The 24,068-nt window shown below is 34.8% G+C and overlaps 1 protein-coding gene across 5 annotated transcripts in view; it reads left to right on the top strand.

The window, feature by feature from the left end:
- Positions 1–510: 510 nt before the first annotated feature.
- The window catches only part of LOC143250692 (uncharacterized), a 50,608-nt gene continuing 27,050 nt past the window's right edge, over positions 511–24,068 (top strand). For 3 of the 5 annotated variants that reach the window (XM_076501595.1, XM_076501591.1, XM_076501593.1), the window contains exons 1-7: positions 511–647; positions 15,029–15,079; positions 16,018–16,236; positions 17,171–17,197; positions 18,873–19,055; positions 19,593–19,823; positions 23,405–23,626. In XM_076501595.1, the coding sequence (XP_076357710.1) occupies positions 590–647; positions 15,029–15,079; positions 16,018–16,236; positions 17,171–17,197; positions 18,873–19,055; positions 19,593–19,823; positions 23,405–23,626 (991 nt within the window). In that variant the 5' untranslated portion in view covers positions 511–589. The remainder of the gene's footprint in view (positions 648–15,028; positions 15,080–16,017; positions 16,237–17,170; positions 17,198–18,872; positions 19,056–19,592; positions 19,824–23,404; positions 23,627–24,068) is intronic. The other 2 variants (XM_076501596.1, XM_076501594.1) reach the window with 2 other exon arrangements.

The following is a 24,068-nucleotide window of genomic DNA, read 5'->3' as shown; positions in this document are numbered from 1 at the left end:
GGGCAATCAGTAGAACAGGTAAATATAAAGTACAACAAAGTTAAGGTGTTAACTAAGAGAGGGCAAGATGGACAATCAATGAAACAGGTAAATATAAAGTACAACAAAGTTAAGGCATTAACTAAGAGAAGGCAAGATAAACAATCAATAGAACAGGTAAATATAAAGTACAATAAAGTTAAGGTGTTAACTAAGAGAGGGCAAGATGGACAATCAATGAAACAGGTAAATATAAAGTACAACAAAGCTAAGGTGTTAACTAATTAAATAAATTGTTCCACTCAAGGTTTTGTGGGTAAATATTTAATCTAGAGGCTCTGGCTCTTTAGTAAGTCTCAAAAATTAGAATCTGGTTAATGAATTTCGCAAAATATCGCAAGTTGCTAAAACAAAATGGCGAAATGCTTTTTCGTCATACTCACAATGACTCATATACGTAGGTGTCGTCCAACCACCGTGAAGAGTGGGTTGAAAACTAGTTATGACGTAATGCCATGTTAACATTGGGCATCCTTTTAGTGATCCTACCGTATTTAAACAGGCGAGCTCCATATTTCATGAGTTAATTTGCGCTTGAAGAGACAGCAATATGAGGTTATTCTGTACGAGCTTGGTTTTGTGTCTATTCCTTCATGAAACATATTCACGTGAGTTTCCGTTCTTTTGGATATTATTAACAGAATGTTACCGGATTCTTTGTTGAGCCTTTTAAATAACTAGAAGAAGAAAAAAGAACCTGTTGGTTTATTTTTTATTGATAAAATGGCCAAGGTAAAAGTTTTCAATAAATATTGATTATTGACAGAGTAGGTGAAATTGTATTCACAAATATCAGAAGCTAGCAATGTTGTTGTTATAGCGACCAAGAAATTACGTGCTTCAGTGTCTTAGGTATAGCAACTTTTGGATACTTATACAGTATATTATACAGTGTATTATACAGCAAATAAGCTATATTTGAAATTAGCTTAATCAGGCTACTGTTGGTTATTTGACAACTATTTGTACATATGTTTTCTTTCAGCAATAATTTACGTGTAAATTATTACACGCCTCTTGAGACCCCAGCATTTTTATATGTATGCAACTATATGTGTATATACTTTATTTGCATACAACAATATCACAAATAAACTTACACTGTTGTAAATGTGTCACTTAAACATTGAGGAAGCAAATTGTTTTGGGATCGTAAATCTAGGTAATTGTAGGATCGTTAGAGTCAGATAAATAGATGTAATAGAAGTTAGCTGGGGAGATACATAAATAAACCGTTGTTGGCTAGATCGATGATATTAGTTTGTTTGTTTTTAATTTCGCACAAAGCTACACGAGGGCTATCTGCGCTGATGATATTAATAGACACAAGTTAGAGAGACGATGCTGTTAATAAATACATGACTATTTTGATATTCGCATATAAGAGAAAATAGATTAGCAGATTATTTTAGTTAACAATAGTTGAATAAACAGTATTATTGTTGGATATACATAGTGTAAATAAAACCTATGGTAATAACGTTTCACTAGGTTAAACCTAGATAATATACTCTTCATATTCGACAGTAATTTCACATAGCAGGGTACTTCCTTTAATTATTTAGTTGCATAGATGGTATTGGTAAAAACGAGCTAGATAGACATCTAGTATTGTAGTAACTGCATAGTAAACATCATATAAGCTTCTCACGTGCATTACTGAAGGTGCTGGTAGTGTAATTTTTTTCTTTATTAGAACTGTATGAGCACATATAACCCCATCATATGTATTTCCACCTGTTGTACTTTAGACGTGATTATATCCTAAACTGTGAACGACGAGAGTGGTTGAAACCTATTTTAATGTACTTTAAGAGCAGGTGTGTGCGTGTTTCATACAATTGCTTCATTCCTCCACAAGTATGAAAACAAAACACTCGATATTATTATTTTTTTAAATATTGGCTCATAAAGTGTGTTATGAGCGCGAAGTGGAATTAATAGCCAACATATTTCAAAATAAAAATATATTGTATTAAAATACACTTTATGTTTAGTAGTAGTCTTAGTTATGTGAGACAAAGGCATAAGCCGTCCCTAATTTAGTAGGGTAGGAATAGAGGGTAGGCAGCCAGTCATCATCACCCACCGCCAACTCTTTTACTAACGAAATGTGAGATTGACCGTAGCATTATAACGCCCCCACGGCTTAAAGAGTGAGCATGTTTGGTGTGGTGGGGATTCGAAACCGTGACCCTCGGATTACGAGTCGAGTGCCTTAACTACTTGGCCATGCCGGGCCTATCTAGTTAAGTACTTTTCTTAAATATTTAAAAACGTCTGATATGAGTGGAGAAAGCACTAGAAGAGCGAACAACGTTTCGACATTCTTCGGTCATCGTTAGGTTCACAAAGAAAGAAAGGGTTATTGACCGGTAGCTGACCACATGTTCGAAGGCGGTTGTGTAATTGAGTGTAGGAATGTAGAGAGCGTGCTTAGACGTTGGATATATTTATTAATATAGATATGAAGGTGTTCCTTTGTACTGATTTATTTTGGGCTTGAGTTGCTGTATAAGTAAGACTACTTTAATTTTAGTATTTGGTTGTTTTCTACTGTTATGTTTAGGATATAATTACATAATAGCAGCAGGTGGTTACGTGGGTTTCCTCGTCATCACGGATTAGTACATTTGTTTGCTGTCATGAGCACACTTGTTTCACAATTGTGTTATGGTGTTCAAACCAGCACTTTATAAAATAAAAAAAAAGTGTTCACACATTATTTATCGGGGGAAAAATGGTTCGATTTCGAAGAAATTACACAAATAACTTTTATGTACTTCACATGTTCCAGAATTCAGAATATGAAACACACACACAACATTAGTCATATTTTCATTCGGACCAACAGACGATTCTGTTTTGAACTTCTCATTTCATATCATTAGCGATTGTAGCCTAGTCTTTAATATCATGTTACTTTTGTAATAGTTTGAATTGCTAAAAAGACCCAATTAATGATAGCTAGTCACGTAATGCTTGTAGCTCGGTGGGAATTTTATTTAGCGTGTGAGAGGTCTCTGTTTCGATACTGAGTTCAATAACTGCTAAAAAAAATAAAATTATTATAACTAAAGTAGCTGTTACAAGACCCGAGAATGGACCTTGTTTCTGACAGTGGAAGAATGTGGTTCTCGAGATTTTTTTAAAAGTACATAACTAATAATAGTCAATGATCTAAACTGTTAGCTCAGGAACCACGCTAAGATTTGTGGGTGCTGTCCAAAAATAGAATTGCCTTAACTTTACACAGGGCAGACGTTAAATTGTAAGTTGATGATCAGTCCATGCTGTTAAAGTTAACCTTCTCTTTGTGTGTGAAAAATGAATGATCTCTTATAGCGTTTCACCTCCAAGTGTCTATGACCTCTGATAAAATGTCCATACAAACGGGTAGATGTTTTACAAATGTGACTTGGCGTAAAAAGTAAGATGAGAAAAGATAGAAAGATCGAGATCTGGGCAAAAGTTTATGAACTTTATTTAGTATACGACTAGCTCGATTTGATTTTTTACAGAGTTGAAAGTGTTTGCAAATCCACGAAACAATCAAACTCGTCATTAGCCTGGCTAGCAGATAAAACAACTGTTTGATTCGTGAGAGACTAGCTTTACGAATGAAGCTTCTATTATAAGAATAACAAAAAAAAATTCATTTCAACTTACGTTAACCCCGTAAACGTTCTTTACTGAATGTATTCAGTATTATTCCAAAATAATAAGAAGCCTATGATCGGTCAGTTTTTCTTACTTAACAAATAACTTTCTCCTTGGAAATCGACCTACATTTTTTCAGCTTCCGCACATGAACAGTGACAATCTCGCCTAAAATATAGGTTATAGTATAGGAGTGCCCATTTGAGGCATTTTGATACTTCGCTCCACCTATATCTCCAGGAAGTCTGTATCTCTAGGTGTAAGTTTATCACATACACCTTTGTCTGCTGAAATATCGTCAAAGAAAAAGTGAAAGCTAAGAAAAAACCTTTTGAGCCAACTACATGTTATATATATAAAAAGGCGTTGTAAGATATTAATTTCCACATATTCACGTGTCTTCTCCATCACGATGGTGCCTTCTGACAAGTTAATCAATAAAATATTATTTTTTTACTGTAATAACCTTTTCAGCCATGAATATTTTTCGAAAATATATTTCTATTAGACGTTCTTATGTTTTAAGAGAGTTCCAGGTGTTATCCAACAAAAGAGTACATTGTATATATCTACTTACAAAGAAGGGTTAATATTTATGTTTCAATAATTTATAAACGACGCCAAGTTTGACTAAAATATGAACACTTCTATTTGTAGATCGTTTAAACTATTTTACGTATTCAGACGTTACTATGCTGTAACCACACTTTACTTATCTGAGGTGTTCATAGTATAATTAACCGCTGTTAACCCTAAGAGTAGGCTAGGAATTCAAACCACCGAAATAAATCGCGTAACGTGAACTAAATTACTCCCTCTAAACATTTTATCGTGACGAAATGAGTGATACTAAAAATATTCAGTTTTGTCGAAGGCAAGAATCATTGATTATACAAGTACGTTACCGAAAAACAAAATTTGACTGTGTAGATCGGTCGGACTATGCTCTTTTGAGTGTGGAACTGAACAACATATAAAGGCAACATGCCTCTCCTCTCGTGGTTAAGCGGTAAACTTGAAAAGTTATAAAGTAAAAATTTAGAGTTTTATACATACGAAAAGAACTCATTGTACAGATTTGCACATAAACGGAAAGAGATAATTAATTTCCCTGTTTATTGTTAATTACAAAGTTATAAAACGGCCAATTTATTTTTACCAACCGTTGGTATCGAAGATTATTTTTTTAGTGTTCAAACAGACTTGCCGTTTATCTACTGGAGGGCAATGAAAAATTAAAGGTAAATTAAATAGAAATAACAAATAAAATGTAATTTATAATAACTATTTACTGTAAGTATGAAATTAATAAGTGATAGCTATTAAGAATTACAAATTTACAATAAATAGATTACACTGTTTTTCTCAACACACTTACAAATTTAATATTTAGTATGTAAGGTTTGATCTTAAGCCTGACATCATGTAATGTAAGCGTAAGGGCAGAATTTTGTGTACAAACAGTGAAATTTCTTAGGCGTGTTAGAAAGTATTTTGTTTTTGTGCTTCTATAATTTTACTTGTACTTACTAAATTATATATTCCAACCTATATGTTCTTATTATATATGAAATGTTTGTTATTTGTGAATAATTTGACGTTAAACTATGAAGACTAATATTACTATTTTATATATCTCGTGTCTTTTGAAAGCGCGTAAAGGACCTATGCTATTTAAAAATACATATATATTGTTTTCGTGATGGTTCTCGAAATCCAATCTTTAGGTTCATCTAGCTGTACGAAGCACATAAATAAAATCCCTAGAAAAAAAATCGTCCCCTAGTTACACAATAGATTTTAAATTAAATATATTCGTAGTAGTTTTTATCCTTCTTTATTAACAATTTACAGATTACGTTTCGGGCATCTATTTATCTGTCGGTAATCTATTTCCGATATCAGAAGCTCATCTAAAATCAGTTTTAAATTATATTAAAAAAAAAAAACTAGCTTGAAATACAAAATTAGTTTCACATTAACAATTGAGAAAAACCAAATTATTTGTTATACTGAAATTATCATTATTTCGGTATTGTTTGTTCTAGATTACTGTAAAATCCAAAGTTCTGACTACGTGCAAGAGGTATGCTGTAATGAGCTATAAGAAAACAAAACAAAATAACCGAACTTGAGCACAATTGAACAAGTAAATTGGGCAATCCAGTGTTTTTGTCGCGCCATCTTGTGGTAGGATGTTGAATAATTAGCTACGGAATCTAATTTTTTGCTGTAGTTATTGGGCCTGGCATGGCCTAGCGCGTTAAGGCGTGCGCTTCGTTATCTGAGGGTCGCGGGTTCGCGCCCGAGTCGCGCCAAACACGCTCGCCCTCCCAGCCGTGGGGGCGTTATAATGTAACGGTCAATCCCACTATTCGTTGGTAAAAGAGTAGCCCAAGAGTTGGCGGTGGGTGGTGATGACTAGCTGCCTTCCCTCTAGTCTAGTCTGCTAAATTAGGGACGGCTAGCACAGATAGCCCTCGAGTAGCTTTGTGTGAAATTCCAAAACAAACAAACAAACTGTAGTTATTATGCATTTAAATTACAGTGGTAACCTAATTATTTTCTAGTTGAATGGGTTAACGCATGACCGTGTGTTTATTTTTTCTTGACAAGTGTGTTGCGACTCTAGAACTTGCTAAACAGGATACGTTTTTATTTATATTACGATATAAAAACCATAATATTGAGATGTTTCAACTTAAAGCTCAAACAAGCAGTAGCGTCTAAGTGTAGTTAAGCCTAAAAGAAAAACACGAAGGTATTAAAACAATTTTTAGTCTATAATCAAAGAAAAAATATGATAATAAAAAAAGATCAAACCGTCAATTAGCGGTGATAACCATGATATCCTCTTACGAAAAACACCAACGAATTTCAAGCATGAAGCTTGGTATGTTGTATTAAGTCATAAGAAAAGGAAACAGGCACTATTGAAATATATTTTATATGGAACTCGAAAATAAACAGGTTGTAAAAGCATATGATAGAACAGGTAGTAAATCTGAAAGGTCAAAACAGAAAGAAAAAATAACCGTTTTTTATATTAAGGTGTTGTTGTTTCGAATTAAGCACAAAGCTACACAATGAGCTATCTGTGCTCTGCTCACCACGGGTATCGAAATCCGATTACTAGCGGTGTGAGTCCACAGACATACGGCTGTGCCACTGGGGGAAAGGAGGAAGAACAATAATAAATTTGGGGGAAGGGATAATAAATAATAGTGGAACATAAAGTGACGAAGAAAGAAGAAATATTAGGCATATTATACTGAACATATATACTGGATGAAAGCAGCTCGTCAACAGCATCCACATCCAACTTTTAGACTACTGTAATCGAATAGTGCGATTTGATCGCCATTCTTGTACCCACGCAAGACCCCAAGCAAGAAGTACTATTCTTCTGCAGCGTGAATCGAACCATGGACACTCGAATTCATAGTATGTTATACTAACCAACAGCTCACACTCGGCTGAAACAAAAAGAAACGTATAGTGCTGTATGTTGTAGGGAAAAATGTGTGTGTGCGTGTTTTATTATAACAAAGCAACATCGGTCTATCTGCTGTGTCCAACGAGAGGAATCGAATCCCTGATTTTAGCGTTGTAAATCCGTCCCAGCGGGTGACGAGGAAAAATTGAAACGGAAAATGGGCATATTGTTTGCTTGAATTATACACAATTTTGTTTAACAAAGAGAATAAACAGAGATGTATTTCAATTCATGTATGAAGAAACTAGACGCAATCTTGATGGTAATAGAAAACACAGAAAAACAGTGAAGACTTTGAAGGCCTGGCATGGCCAGGTTGTAAAGGAGCTTGACTCGTAATCCGAGAGTTTCGGGCTCGAATCCTCATCACACCAAACATATTGGCCTTTTCAGCCGTGTGGGCGTTATATAGTGACAGTCAATTCCACTATTCGTTGGTAAAAGAGTAGCGCAGGAGTTAGCGATGGATGGTGATGACTAGCTGTTCTCCCTCTAGTCTTACGCTACTAAATTAGGGGCATCTAGCGCAGATAGTCCACATGTAGCTTTGCGCGAAATTAAAAAAACAAACAAACAAGACTTCGAAATGAATAATATATACATACAGGATTGTACAAAAAAATGTGGCCACCTTGAAAATGTTGTTAGAAACTATATGTGTTTAGAACTCACTCCACGAGATCTGTTCAGATATGTTCTTAAATCCTAATTTTAACACTCGAAGTATCTGAATCTTTTATGATTTTATATTAAAATTGTTTCAAACTAACCATCAGACAAATGTGGTTAAATAATTGTTAAAAAATGATTTATAGTTTGTTTTATCGCAAAGCTACACAATAAGTTATCTGTAATTTCGATCCCCAAAATTCTAATATAATAATCTCTAATGCTTACCGTTGTGTTATAAGAGGGGGATTGATAATCCGACGAACGAGTATTTTTGAGAAAATGGAGCATTCAAAGAGCTTTTGAAAGCGTATGCAAACTTTGCAACGCTAATAAGGGAAAGAAGAATAATCGCCATCCCAAAAAGTAAATTGGTTAGTTTGACATGAATATTTTTTAAAATGAAAGAAAAATGTATATGAATGATGTATTTTGTGAACATGGGAAAAAAAGATAAGAGTGCGTAAAAACTCTTTCCGACGAAATATATCCATACATTTAGATAATAAGAGTAGTTACATTGTGGATTTAAAAATTCTGAAGTGAAGGAATATGTATCAACTTTATACTCAAGAACCATCTAAAAAGAGACCTGCAATAGGTCATACACCAGTTGTGGGCGTCTTGTAACAGGTGAGAACTTAAACATAAAGATATGTTGCTCCTCACACGACAAATTATTTCAACCATCGCCGATCTGAAGAAGTTCGAGAATGAAACGTGTATTCATTCTATTCCATATGAATAGTTGCTAGTGAAATTGTCTGTATATTTCTTTGCGATCGACCCGTTGAATCATGATGAGATACTGTTGTCCTCATAGACTAGATAAAATATAGAAACAAGGAGGGAAGAACTCTGATTTGACCAATTCAGAATTTATCATGGAGCTTCTAAGAATGGAAACTACGCTACAAGGCTATTGTCGTCACATGTAGGAATTTGTAACATGACCGAATGTGTGATATGGACAATGATGACGTGGTTTCATAAAGTGATTTCATTTGACACACTTAACTTATGAATTAGCACTTGGCGATTTCCCCTCTAAAAGGCCCGACATGACCAGGTGGGTTAAGGCTTTCGACTCGTTATCTGAGGGTCGATGGTTCGAATCTCCGTCGCACCAAACGTGGTCGCCCTTTCAGCCGTGGGGGCGTTCTAACGGGAGGGTCAATCCCACTATTCTTTGGTAAAGTAGCCCAAGAGTTGACGGTGGGTGGTGATGACTAACTGCCTTCCCTCTAGTCTTACACTGCTAAATTAGGGACGGCTAGCGCAAATAGCCTTTGAGTAGCTTTGAGCAAAATTCAGAAAAAAACAGCAAACAGTTTTCCCTTAAAAATTGAAGTTAGGTTATAATATGGTACCTAATGATGATTTTTGTTTCTTTTTTTAATTTTGCGCATAGCTACACGAAGGCTATATGCTCTAGCCGTTTTAGCAGTGTTAGACTCGAGGGAAGGCAGCTAGTCATCACCACCCACCGCCAACTCTTGAGTTACTCTTTTACCAACGAATGGTGAGATTGATCATCATATTATAACTTCTCCACGGCCGAAAGGGCAAGCATGTTCGGTGTGACGGGTATTCGAACCCGCGACCCTCAGATTACGAGTCGAACGCCTTAACCCACCTGGCCATGCCGGGCCCAAACTTAAAGAAGTAGGGAAAATGACTCAGTGAAAGAATAATACATTTGAAAAAATAGGCTTAAGTATTAAACCAGCAACATATCTTTCTACATTTGACCATGGATTTCAATACAACACGCCATTTACTGCTGAATATGGAAGAGGAGAACATATTTTACTTACTTCTATAATTACTACTGCTATGCTATCTATTAATACAGGTGGGCCCAGTATGGTCAAGCGTGTTAAGGCGTGCGACTCGTAATCTGAGGGTTGCGAGTTCGCATCCCCGTCGCGCCAAACATGCTCGCCCTTTCAGCCGTGGGGGCGTTATAATGTTACGGTCAATAACACTATTCGTTGGTAAAAGAGTAGCCCAAGAGTTGGCGGTGGGTGGTGATGACTAGCTGCCTTCCCTCTAGTCTTACACTGCTAAATTAGGGACGGCTAGCACAGATAGCCCTCGAGTAGCTTTGTGCGAAATTCAAAAAACAAACAAACAAACAATTAATGCAGGATTTTCCTGGGCTAATCCATTTGTATCTCTACCAAATATAATATAACTGGCCAATCAATTCAACATCATTTCCAAAGTGAAATATGATATAGTTACCAACAGGTTATTCATCTTTCTACCCATTCAAAATAAGAACACTGATTTCCCCACAACAAAGCGTGTGTTCTCATGGTGACGCCCCCATTTGACACCATGATAAATGTCTTTGTTGTTGCCATTTCTATAATTTTATGTAACATATATGGGCACTGTGGCCTGAGTAATTTTAGCAAAACTAAGGTAAACTAAACTGAGTTTCTTCTTCCTTTGAGATCCGGGTAGTACCCTCCGTTCCCACACACACAGAAGAAATAGTTGGAAACGAGGTCACATGTGAAGATTCTGATAACAGGCTATGATTGTTTTTCAAGAACTAACTTCGTGGAATTAAAAAAGACAATTTAATATATTCCGTTTTCAATGGCCTTGTTTCCAAGGTCGTTGCTACAAAACTAGCTAGCTAGGAATGATTAACTTTACGTCTTCAGCTCTCTTCTCCATTACAGACAGGAAACCCCTCAGGGTGAAATCCAAGGATACAATCTTTACCATCATTGTCTACAGAAAGTGAAAAGTGTCTTCGAAGAGAATTTGAAAAAAAAAAGTAAAATGTAATAGAGGTAAAAGTTTCAGTCTCATGCAGTTAACCAAGGACTTTTTGTTAACAGGTGGCGACTGGATAATCGTTAAGAAAACAAAAATAAAAAAGTATGAGAACAGTCATTCTTTGTTACTTCTGAAATAAACTGTACTTGATTTCGATAAAACGGACGAATGTCTTTATATAGAACATTTTAGTAACGATACTAAAAACGGTAACTTCATAGGCCTGTTCTGAGCTAGTGGTTGGTGTGCCTGGACTGTAAGTCCTAAGTTTCATCCTGTTGCCGCAAAATATTCGTTTAACAGTTTGAAGCCGTTTATGTGTGAAAGTTGAATCCAACTGTTCAGTCAGGCAAAATTTGGCGGTGTGTGCTGTCGATTAGCTGCTTTACCTCCAGCCTGTCACATTAAAATATTATGATCATTATTCATATCAGTATTTTGGGTTTATTGTATGCGAAAGGAAAGTTTCGTATAAAATATTATAACATCCTGTAATGGGTTCAATGATCTTTCACAACTCGTTAACGACAGTTAAGAGTTTGGCTAAGCTTCAACTGAATTCGAGAAGAAAAAATTAACAAAACAGACTTAACGCTTCTGTGATTAAGATATCCTTAATAATTCTAAGTTGTTTTTAAAAACATTTTGTTGGTGTTTTCCCACCCGCTCCATCAAAAACAAACAACAACAAAAAACTAGGAGCAAGAGGTTTCCGAATGTCTGTCATGCAATAGGAAAAAAACAAAAAAGTTTTAAGTCACACATGTACGTAGGAAACGGGGTTCGAGAGGGTTTAGACGAACCTATCCTTTTTGTAATAAAAGAAAATACTGCAACTAAGTTCATGTTCGGCCTATGGTACCAGTCGAACATGAACACGAACTTAGGTGTACAGAAACCGTAAAAAGACTCATTATGATAGTGTAATCGACATTAATATGTAAGTTATTCATGGAAAAGCACTCCAAAAGAGTGGAGCATGCTGGTGAGTTATTTCCATGATGCAAACATGTGCGTATATGACAGTTAATGTACTATTGTTCTACAAAGTTGTTTAAACTAGCAAGATAATTTAAATAATAATAATACACTACGTTGGTATAATGCGGCCTGGCAGGGCCAAACATGCTCACCCTCCCAGCCGTTGGGACGTTATAAAGTTACGGTCAATCCCACTATTCGTTGGTAAAAGAGTAGCCCAAGAGTTGGCGGTGGGTGGTGATGACTAGCTGCCTTCCATCTAGTCTTACACTGCTAAATTAGGGACGGCTCGGTGCAATGGGCTAACAACCTACTCACTTAAATACTTGTTGAAGAATCCGCAAGCGATTGCGGCCCTATGTTCCTAGATGGAATCTAATGGTGATAACTAACTTTGCTATAATAAAGCATACATATTTACGTTGATTTAAGCCTAATTCCCCACGCAGTGTTATCACAGAATGATCGTTTGTTGGCTTTTGATTCGATGTTTGTGAATTTTACTTGAACAATCATGTTTAAGCTATATTTCATGTAAAATTGCTTCCAGATGTAATTTCGTAGGACATATATTTTACAAATTTTCTGGGGGGTGAGGAGGCATGACCATAGGTTCCCGTAGTATTAATACGTTTTGCATTCTGATTGTGTTTAACACAATTCCTGTCCCCATGTAGCACGGCAGTATGTATGCAGACTCATACCTGTGGTGTGCAGAGAAATATTAGCCCATTGTGTAGCTTTGTGCTTAATTCCAAACAATGGCATAATACCAGTTGGCTTTTAACCTCAAATTAGAACCCTTCTTTCAAACACTGCATACAGTCTTGTCAGTTATTAAGTCTTAATATAATCAAAGGTAAACAACAGATTGCTGTAGCTGCCATCCGGACCCGGCATGGCCAGGTGGGTTAAGGCGTTCGGCTCGTAATCCGAGGGTTGCGGGTTCGATTACCCATCGCACCAAACGTGCTTGCCTTTCAGCCGTGGCGGTGTTGTAATGTCACGATCAATCCCACTATTCGTTGGTAAAAGAGTAGCCCAAGAATTGGCGGTGGGTGGTGATGACTAGCTCTAGTCTTACACTGCTAAATTAGGGACAGCTAGCGCAGAGAGCTCTCGTGTAGCTTTGCACGAAATTCAAAAATAAAACAAAAAAAAAAAGCTACCATCCGAAAATAGTGAAGAGCAGAAACGAATCTGCATGTGAGATAAATAAATATATTGTCAAGTGAGGCGTTTCACACGTAAGTTTTGTGATATGAAGTTATTTTATGTAGGTAGATTACTTCTACCTATTTCAGCTTAGAAGTTAATACTTTTCACATATAAAAAGTTTTAGAGAATCAAAATAGTTATCAGAAAATACCAGTTCATAAAAATAACTTTGTTTTTCTTTGTTTATTTAATTTCGCGCGAAGCTACTCGAGGGCTATCCGCGCTACCGTCCCTAATTTAGCAGTGTAAGACTAGAGGGAAGGCAGCTAGTCATCACCGCCCACCGTCAACGCTTGGGCTACTCTACCAACGAATAGTAGCATTGACCATCACATTATAACGCTCTCACGGCTGGAAGAGCGAGCACGTATGGTGCGACGGGGATTCGAACCCACGACCCTCGATTTACGAGTCGAACGCCTTACCCACCTGGCTTTGTCGGGCCCCATGGAAATAGAGTTGACTGATCATTTAGTTTCCAAAACATGCAAAATAAACCTACATTTTTGTTTCTAATAAATTATATTTTCCTAGATGTTACTCTCAGCCATATTACTGCTAAACTTCTTTCCGAATTGCCTCCCAGTGGCACGGTGGCATGTCTACGATCTTACATCCCTAGAATCGGGGTTTCGATAACCGTTGTTGGCAGAGCACAGCTAGTCCATTGTGGAACTTTGTGCTTAATTTCAAACTTTCCGAATAATTTTCTTTACAACTCACAACTTTATTAATTTTTCTATCAGAATACTTTGTTTTTTGTTTCTAAATTGTAATAATGGCACTTTAAAACAAAGTGTTTTGTTCGAACAAAAGAAACATTTATTTTGTTCCTGTTCAGTTCTGTACTAAACATAATTTGTTACAAATACAAATATATTTGTTTGTTTAAAGTTAAACATAATGCAAAAGTGACGCAATTCGTTGAAATTATATCGAGAACACGTAGCATATATGAACAATATAGGCCCGGCACGGCCAGGTGGTTAGGGCGCTCGACTCGTAATCTGAGGTTTATGGGATCAAATCCACGTCGCACCAAACATGCTTCCCCTTTCAGCCATGGAGGAGTCATAATGTGACGGTCAATCCCACTATTCGTTGGTTAAAGAGTAGCCCAATAGTTGACGGTGGGTGGTGATGACTAGCTGCCTTCCCTCAAGTCTTACATTGCTAAATTAAGGATGGCTAGCTCAGATAGCCCTCGGATAGCTCTGCGCGAAATTCAAAAAACAAACAAACTGTTATGTACTCCCGCACGCACATAACGAACATAGTCCTAAGTACCTGTCTCCTATGAATATATATTTAAGAAATAGAAATTAGGCAGGCCACCAAACACTAGACTTTTAGATTTAGTGTTACATACATTGTTTGTAAATATTTTTATATAAACAGATTTAAGAAAAAAGGATTGTAGACAATATGTGGACATTGCCCTGAAAAAGGCCGGCGTAAGTGTGGGTTACTGCGCTAAAACTTCAACATAGTAGTAACTGAGAACTGGAGTTAGGGATGGAGGAAAATATTTTTTTTTTGTACCTCCCTGGGTATGTAATTTTCAACATACCCAAATACCCATAAAGAAGAAGTGAACCCCCCAAGGTAATCAAAAACCGGTTCGTAGTGTTTTAAGTCCGCAGAGGGGGAATAATAGATATAAAAGAGTAAGAACATAAAATATTTATCAAATAGAACAAACTTTTACCGTTAAAGATTTAATTCTATAATGTAATATTTGTTTCCTGGCGTCTTGTAAGGATATTATTCTATATATTTGCAGCTAATACCTCAAAACTAAAGAATTTTTCGTCCATATAAATCAGAAAAGTAGTCCGTTCTGGTCTATTTACTTTCCTAATAAAATAAAACCCAAACTCTGTTCGTATAAGTTTATTTCATTTCCCATAAAATGTTGCTTGTTTTAAAATAAAAGCGACATCATATCTTTTACCTTTGTAAGGTTAAGAAATAAACAAAATGTTCCTCCTTATAAAACAGTAAAGTATAAAACAGCTTAACCCTCTCTCCTCATTACTTTTATTGTTAGAAACGGTATTACTTTGTCAAAAGAAACAACAAAACAAACAGACGAATAAATTTAATAAAAATAAATAAGTTGTTCTTCTTTTATAATATTATTTATAGTTTACCTTTTCGTTACCTCAGGTTCAATAAGAGACGCTCCAGTTGAAGAAAAAGACGAAGCAGACGAAGAAGGTATTTAAAACTTGCGAATAAATTAAACTTTAATATTTTATATGAGTAGAAAGTTGGTCCTAGTTGAATGAGTGTAGAAAAGGTTTTTTATAAACTAGAATATAGTATCAACGAAATATACACTAAATATTCCTCAGTCTTAACTCATTGCTTTGCGTCAAGAAAATCAAAACAAATAAAACATTTTCTCACATGAAGTAATAAATTTTGAAATAATCGTAATTAATTTAATATAATTAACGTGTGTGTTCTCTGAAATGTGTCTTGTTGTTATTATACAGTCAAGAAAACTGGTTTAATGATAAATCTTGCGTGTACAAACTTTCTTGGAGAATAATATTGTTTGCTATTCGATATTTTCAGTTGTTTATGCTACGCACATATTTCAATTTCTGTCTATGTAAATACAAGTGTTATTTACTTCAAGACTTGGTAAATACAAGTGTTTTTTACTTCAGGACTTGGTAAATACAAGTGTTCTTTACTTCAAGACTTGGTAAATACAAGTGTTCTTTACTTCAGGACTTGGTAAATACAAGTGTTATTTACTTCAAGACTTGGTAAATACAAGTGTTCTTTACTTCAAGACTTGGTAAATACAAGTGTTCTTTACTTCAGGACTTGGTAAATACAAGTGTTCTTTACTTCAGGACTTGGTAAATACAAGTGTTCTTTACTTCAAGACTTGGTAAATACAAGTGTTCTTTACTTCAGGACTTGGTAAATACAATTGTTCTTTACTTCAGGACTTGGTAAATACAAGTGTTCTTTACTTCAGGACTTGGTAAATACAAGTGTTCTTTACTTCAAGACTTGGTAAATACAAGTGTTCTTTACTTCAAGACTTGGTAAATACAAGTGTTCTTTACTTCAGGACTTGGTAAATACAAGTGTTCTTTACTTCAGGACTTGGTAAATACAAGTGTTCTTTACTTCAGGAACATGTTATTATGATGGAAAGTGGTACCAAGAAGGGGAAGAACTTCCTACACGAAAGAACTGTTTTCTTTGTCACTGTAGGAAAGGATTTATAGAGCCTAATTCCAGAGAATGTGCGATAATAGACTGCCCTTGGGGTTACTACAGGCAACACTACCCAGGTTGCACGTCTGTATACTCTGACAACGAATGTTGCCCTGTAGATTGGAAGTGTCCAGGTAACTCTTTTTGTAGTGTTATCCAGAATAATCCTACTTTTTGTATTTCGAATAATCAACTCCAATTTTAATTACTGCATAGTGTCTTTCCCAGTAATTTTGCTCTGTAAATATTGGGATTACATACGTATTAATACCTCTATCAGACCATTTTAGTTTTTAAAATGTGTTGATAAGAGTGTGCAGCGTCGTCAGGAGATATAAACTTGAGTATATTATAAATAACAAACGCACCAAATGTTTGAGAACTGTAATCAATTTGAGTTGCGCCATCAACAACAAAATAAAGACTCACACACACACACACACAAAGCAAATGCTTTCTAACATACTATATGAAATATTAAAAGCTTCCTTCCTTTTTCTGGGTGGTTCCCTCTGTGACATCCTTATAAGGTGTTTTTTTTTGTGAGTGAGTTTGTCTAAGATATCTTGTTAATCTTTATATCATCTGTTTTATGTGACTGTTAATAACATTAGTAGCTAATCATTATCACATCTTTATGTTTGTTCTTTTGTAGTTGAATGTTTAAGATTCTTTGTAGACTATTTTTCAGGCTATGTTTTTTAAAGTATAAATACCCTTATGCTTCTTTTCGTATGGTTTTTTTTTCTACGTTAATTTTGTAATGTTACCTTTTGTGTCGCTTTGTGTAGGACACCTTGTCAGTTTCTGCAGTGATTCTTTTTTGTGTTTTATATGAAATATTTTGTCTGCTTAAAGATAATCTTACATTGGAGACTTGTATAAGATAAACTGTTTATTGAACTATAATGCGATTTTTTTTTTTAATTTGAAATTAAATACATGACTGTCCATGTAATAAGCAGTTTCTAGTTAAGATTCTGAATCCCAAATGCTTATATTGTTATTGTTTAGACTCTAAGGTATTCATTTTATCCCGATTTAATAATGATTTTTGTTATGTTGCAGACGTAAGTCTTGAAGCAATCCCTAAAAGTAAGTTATAATTAATTTGTATTCACACAAGCTAAGCAGTAGTATAATTTTTATCTTTAATTTATTTGTTTGAGTGACTCACATTTCGATTACTAATAAAGTTTATGAAAGTCTGTGTTTTTTTTTATGTGATTTTTTATTCATTTGAGAATTACAGATAATTATAAATATAAAATTACGCCCTAAATTAAACCCGTTGAAATTGTTAAGGTTTCATTGGATTTTTTATTTACGTGGTTTTACCTTAAACTTATATGTTTGGCTATAGAAATAATTAATTAATTTATTGGTGGTTCAGATCAAAATAGAAGTGAATATAAATGGTGATAAAAGTTTAATTTTCTTGTTGTACATAGTTTAGATTTAGTTTGTAACAGCTTAGTTTTTACCAGAACTAATAAAACATATAACTATAAGATAAAGTTTTGAGTATGAACCTAATGAATACATATTGTGGACATCAAATAGATGACCAGTATGAACAAGAGTTTTAGTTGATACTTGGAAATACTTTCATATCAAAAAGCCTTTCTTTCAACACACATAGAGCATGAGACAACAGAGTCGAGTACATGATATTAAAATAGTTTGAATATGCAAATTAGAAATTCACGTGACAACCACAGGCTATATAAAGGCGTGTATCAGGACTACATTTTGACATTGTTTGCTTTTGTACTCAATGTGATGCCACCGAAAATTGATTACTTTTGGGAAGGGCATGTAGCATCCAATGACAAGACTTATGATGCAACCTGTTGCCTTGGAAACTATGCACCGGGAATTTTATCTAGTAAATGTACAGTCGTTAGATAAATTATTACCTGCACGTGACGACATGAACTGTAACGGCGAAGTGAGTCTCCGAAACAGTTGTAATGTAACGTACACAACTTTTGTACAAACTTTTGATTATTAAAGTACCTTCAGAGACAAAAACTATTCAACTTAATTTGAGTGTACAAGGTAAAATTAATATGATTAGGAATCTTCTCTCTTTCCATGTAACTTATATATTCACTTTTATAACATACTAGAAAACTTTAAAACTCGAAGGACAGTTTCCTATGTTTATGGCGTCTTCAAGGCTTCCATCGCATTTTTAAATTATTATTTTATTGTTGAGCTGCGTATCTACATTTTTTTATACCAAAACTTCAACAAGGTATATTTCAAGAGCGAATTTTGATTGGATTGTAATTTGCACAGTAAATTACTTCCCATAACTTCCACTTAAATTTGTCTACAAGTATATTTATAATAGTGAATTTTCTCTTACCAAATAATCCAATGGTCGAACTTACATTTTTAATATATTCACACTATTTTCATACCCGTATATACATACATGGGTATAGCTACTTTCCACGATAGCTGAGAGAAGAGATAACGATTAGTATGGTAACAATATTCAATTAAACATTACGTTAACTTCCAACAGTGGACAGAATTTTGGGTTGATTGTTGCTGAAAGTAGAAAAATACTTTATTATTGAATTTCTCCTCTACGTAATTCCTATTTTTGGATAATGAAATTTACGTATAAGAAGCAGTATTCTAGTTAATCTTAACTACTTCCGAAGTGAACATTTATGTTTTATGTTCTATTTAACATTGTTTTTTATGTTACAGTTGATAAAACAATTAATCAAATTTATGTCCTGCACATAAATAGAACGACCAGATTTTTGTTACAAGCCACCAACAGAGGGCGAGATTCTCTGCACAGCAGTAATAAATAGGTTTTTCTACGATGCTCAGACAAGTGAATGTAAGCCTTTCATTTACGGAGGATGTGGTACAACGGGAAACACATTCAACACATTGGAAGAATGCAATCAAGTGTGTGGGGTTAAAGGTCAGTACTTTGTGTTTTGTATCATAACGTCTATACTTAAAGAATACAACCAACAGTGTGTCAGGTAATTGCTAGTATATCGTGTTATGCATCAAAACATCTAGGTTGAAAATATACAACCAAGTGTGTGGGGGTTAACCTAAGTGTTATGTATCATTAGTTGCAGTACAAACAAGTGTATAAGTATGAAATATTTTAAGTGTTCAACATTGTTACATTTATAATAACACGTTGTGTGTAAGTGATGGTTAGCATAAACTGCTTTATATCATTAAAGTTTCTGTCATGAGAGCGCAACCTACTGAGAAGTCAAGTTTGACCTGTATTAAGTGTTTTATATCTTTACATTAATAGCAGGAACTCAGGGTTGCTTGAACTCTAATATCTGGCTTTTAAAATTTCTGTCGGATCGCAGCGAAATATCCAACCCTTATTGGAAATTATAAGATGTGCTTGGTTAGTGTTACATAAATTAATAAAGCAAATTATTTTAGAAGTCTGTTTCTAATTTGAAATTCGAAATCATATGATATGTAGCACCCGAAAATGATTCAAATTCTGGAACAACTCCAGAAGACGACGAAGAAATTGAAGAAGCTAGGAGTGATTCAGAAGGCCAGGAGAAGAACAGTTGCGATTGTGAGCTTAGGTATTTCAGCCATTACGAAACAAAGGGCTGTTCACCAGTATACGATGAGGAAGACGGATGCAAGTGTCCTTCTAGATTTGAATGTCCAGCAGCCAGTGAACAACAACACAGTCCAGAAGGTATATTTAAAGTTGTTCCTTGAGGGTTCAATTATTGTTGACCAATGTTATTTCTTGATGAATACATAAGTAGTAATTATATTACACAGGAAGATTTTTCTTACCTATTCGCATTTAAATTTAGATATAGTGTTAGAAATGATTATGGAAATGTTGTGTTAAAAAAGGAAGAATAAAAGAGAAATGCTACCAGATTGTAACTTCTCCACTATGTGAAAATAAGCTGCATCAGAATAAAGTCATATGTGAATAGCTTACATAGTAGTTAGTTGTCATTCAACCAATCAGAAAGTGCCACATCAGTAAAAACTGTGAATCAGTTCAGTAGTTGTAGTAGTGCGATTCCCTTCGTAGTTCCTATTCGACCAAAATATTCGTATGATAAACATGGAGAAAACAAAAATGTACTTTTCGAGAGTCATTGTGCATCCATCCTACATTATTATTTTATATTATTTAAACGCCCTTGTTTTTGCTGTCCCTTTCCAACGTACAGCCTTTCCAACATGATAAATGAAAGATAACTTGAAAGCTCAATGAGCTGTCCTTCCTCCTTTAATCAATATTGCTACAATTTCTGAAGATGCAACAGCCAAAGCAATTTGTTTTTGCGATCCAAGTTCTGAAAGAAGAAGGTTACTGACAAATTTTTTTCCTGTTCACCTGGAGCATCATGGAAATATTGTGATACCTTTATCATTTAGAATATTGTTAGAGCAATGTTTGTGAATTGCATGATTCAACATTAATGCGAACATTGAAAATTCTGGAGAGGTAAGGGTTACAAGGTATAATCCACCTATTAATTTCAACTTCCTTCAAAAGAGTGCTGTGTTCACCACCAACGAACTTTTTTCTCCTATGAAGTTGATACCCATCAATGTCTGTGTCTCTTTAAGGAAGACTATTGGGAATATTCTGTAACATTTTCCTTCCTCCATGCGTGTTTCATGAGCTACATGGACCATGAATCAGATGCCTTTTCACAATGGGATCTGCCCAACATTTCTAGCATTTCCATCTTCTCTTACATAGTATCTCTTACACGAACGTAATTTTTGCCCTCAATTCCGATTATTTCTTAAAACTAACTGTTTCTCCAACTCAAGTTTTTCCATGCATATTAATATCTTATTGTTGAAAAAAAAATTCTTGCTTTCAGAATAGTGTCGAACTAATTTTTACCGAACATTAACCTGTATGTTTGACATTTGACAGTAACGTTTTGTTCAACCATGATTTTTCTTGAATGAGGATTTCTTTGACAAACTGCGAAATAACTATCCTCTCTTTTCAAAACAGCAACACGTTTTAAGATAAGCTATAGAACAGCTTATCTGAAGATTTTGATTTAGGGATTATGAGAATGCAACATTTCTTGAAAGACAAACTAAATTTGTCTTAATTCCTAGAATATTCCTTCCTCTTCAACTAGCCTCTTCTGAAGAGTTTCCCATGAAGAAGATTTGGTAAAAAATGTGCGATTCATTGGGAAAAGGGTGTAATGAACGAATACTATGGAAGACTTGGCCTTGAGTTTTGAATGGAGGCACCTAGCTTTTAGAAATTTTTTGCAATTTCAAAGGAAGTCATTTGGAAATAACTATGATTCCTAGTTTGGATTAAAATCTGTCAAGAATCTTCACTATTTCTTTGTAACGAGCAGTTAGCGGACAGCCAAACATACAATTTTGCTTATATATATGTAGATTTCGGGTTTTCTTTTTGGACTACCTTTCTGATTTTAACTTTGTTAGCTTGCTAATCTGAAGAAGTGTGCTTTAGATTGGGCACTTCCAATATTGAAATGTACTGCGACTAAATCACGTGGGTTATTATAGAGTTGTAACTAAGGGTTTATATTGGACAACGAAGCAAGTAAAATGGGGAATGATAACCAGTTAATATGATTTTTATGAGCCAGCAATACGAAGCGTGGGGCGCGGATATACCGGATTCGATTGTATTACTCGTCATGATCTACCTGCCCTCAAATCTAATCTAATTAGTTATATGCCCAAAATTATAAGTGATAGATGGACTGACATATTTTGATATTTCCATGTTACTTCCGCAGGAGTTACCGTGCCATCTTTGTTGAAGATTGGACAAATAGTGTGCGATGAGTTAGCAGATTTTGTTTATGTACATTTGGACGACGTTCCACTAATGTTGGTAAAATTTGATTAATTTAGGGTTATCAAATATGCTGAAGCATCTTATTAAGATTGAAAATAGTTCAGAACATCTTAATCTTGACTGACCCACAATTAGTTTCCAGTAAGAAGGGTATAAGACAACATTCCATATTATTACTTATCTAACCGTAAGCCCTGTTATCATTTCGTAAACAGAAATAATTATTAGCAAGAAAATCTCGAGTTTCCTTCTCATAGAACATGCATTTAGAAAACAGTTAAGAAAGAAGTTTGGAAAATGTGCTATTCCACTTTGTTATACCTATTTTTTCATACGGACTTACGTTCTACCAACTGAGAAATGTTTGGTGTGGACAAGTAGATATGTTTATAGATTACTTCACAAAGTACAAAACACGTTTTCTCATATTGAATAACAAGAACCATACCATTGCTCTCACTGTTAACAATACAATGATTTGATTATGCAGTACAGTATTATAACCATATAAGGTAAAAATATAGAATTCTAACCATAAAGCTTGAACGAATAGAATCATATGTGCTTAGCTATAAAATTGGCGCAGTTACTATATATATTATGATGTTCTGTTTGTTTTTTTTGTTTTGAATTTCACGAAAAGCTACACGAGGGCTATAATGCGCTAGTCGTCCCTAATTTAGCAGTGTAAGACTAGAGGGAAGGCAACTAGTCATTGCCACCCACCGCCAACTCTTGGGCTACTATTTCACCAACGAATAGTGAGATTGACCGTTACATTATAACGCTCCCATGGTTGAAAGGGCGAGCATGTCTGGTGTGACTGGGATTCGAACCCGCGGCCCTGAAATTACGAGTAGAATGCCTTAACCACCTGGTTATGCTGAGCCCTTGATGTTCTGTTATTTGTTATTAATTTTTTTATTTCGTTACAAAACTCACTTCACACACTTTGATTAAATGATAGTTTTTGTAGCCAAAATAAAAGATGAAAATTTGTGTGTTTTACATTTGGATATCCGCTGAGCTCACTGACGGGAAGCAAATCCCTGATTTTAGCGTAGTAAATCCGTAGACTTACCGCCGTACCAGCCAGGGGCAAATACGAAAATAAGAAATAAAACTGTGGTCTTTTCTGTTCATATAGATTACCCATTATGCATAAAATATGTATGCTTAACTGTTTTCCACAATCGATAATGTTAGTTTTGGGTGTTTATTCTGAACATTATGACCTCTAGAGCAAGTCTGCATAATTTCATTCACCAGCTTTTCCTACTTTTGATTCCAGAGCGAATTGAAATTTTACACAAAATTTCAAACTTTTCAGCAGACAATCACATAATCACGTATTTCAGTAAAGATTTCTAAGGTTCATCAAATTACTCTTTCAGTCATAATACTGAGGTTGAAATACACATATTTTTATTTTTAATTTCTAGTGTGCCTTTATAAAGGTGTCACCTATCAGATTGGGCAGGATATTAACACCACTGATCCGTGCAGATATTGCACGTGCCGTCAGGGGGCTACAGCTGAAGACATTGCTGTAATAAATTGCATCTCAGTGGAATGTCCCCATTTCTTTTCACCCACCCCTTTGAAGAAAGGGTGTTATCATGTTTACGAAGAAGGAAGGTGTTGTCCTGTACGAACGGAATGTGGTAAGATTAAATGTCTGTATTTGCTATATGTATATATATATATAAGACAAACACCGACTTATTAGTTACAAGATTTTAGACGTGTTGTACAAAAATCAGTTTTATTTGTTATAATGTAAAATAAATTTTTATCGTTTTTTATCGAGATTTCTTGTACAAATTAATTAGACCAAATCCCACTTATACATTGACGTTCGACTAAAATTTTTCTTTGGCTGCTTGATGTTTAGTGGATCCTTGAATATGCAAGATAAAATAGGATCTATATATTCATTATGTTTGAAGATGTACTATTGAAAATCTAGTTTGTTAGTCTCAATTTTTCATGATTCCACGAACCAAAATCCAAATTATTTATTGTAAGGCTGAATGGACGTGTTAGGATTAAAATAGTTTGTTATTTTTGAGGTGTAATTTTTTTTTTATTTTAAAATCTATTTAT

The sequence above is a fragment of the Tachypleus tridentatus genome, chromosome 5 (genome assembly GCF_004210375.1).
Source record: "Tachypleus tridentatus isolate NWPU-2018 chromosome 5, ASM421037v1, whole genome shotgun sequence".
Lineage (NCBI taxonomy): Eukaryota > Metazoa > Arthropoda > Merostomata > Xiphosura > Limulidae > Tachypleus > Tachypleus tridentatus.
Note: the sequence above shows the minus strand (reverse complement) of the source record. Positions and strands in the feature narration are given on the sequence as shown.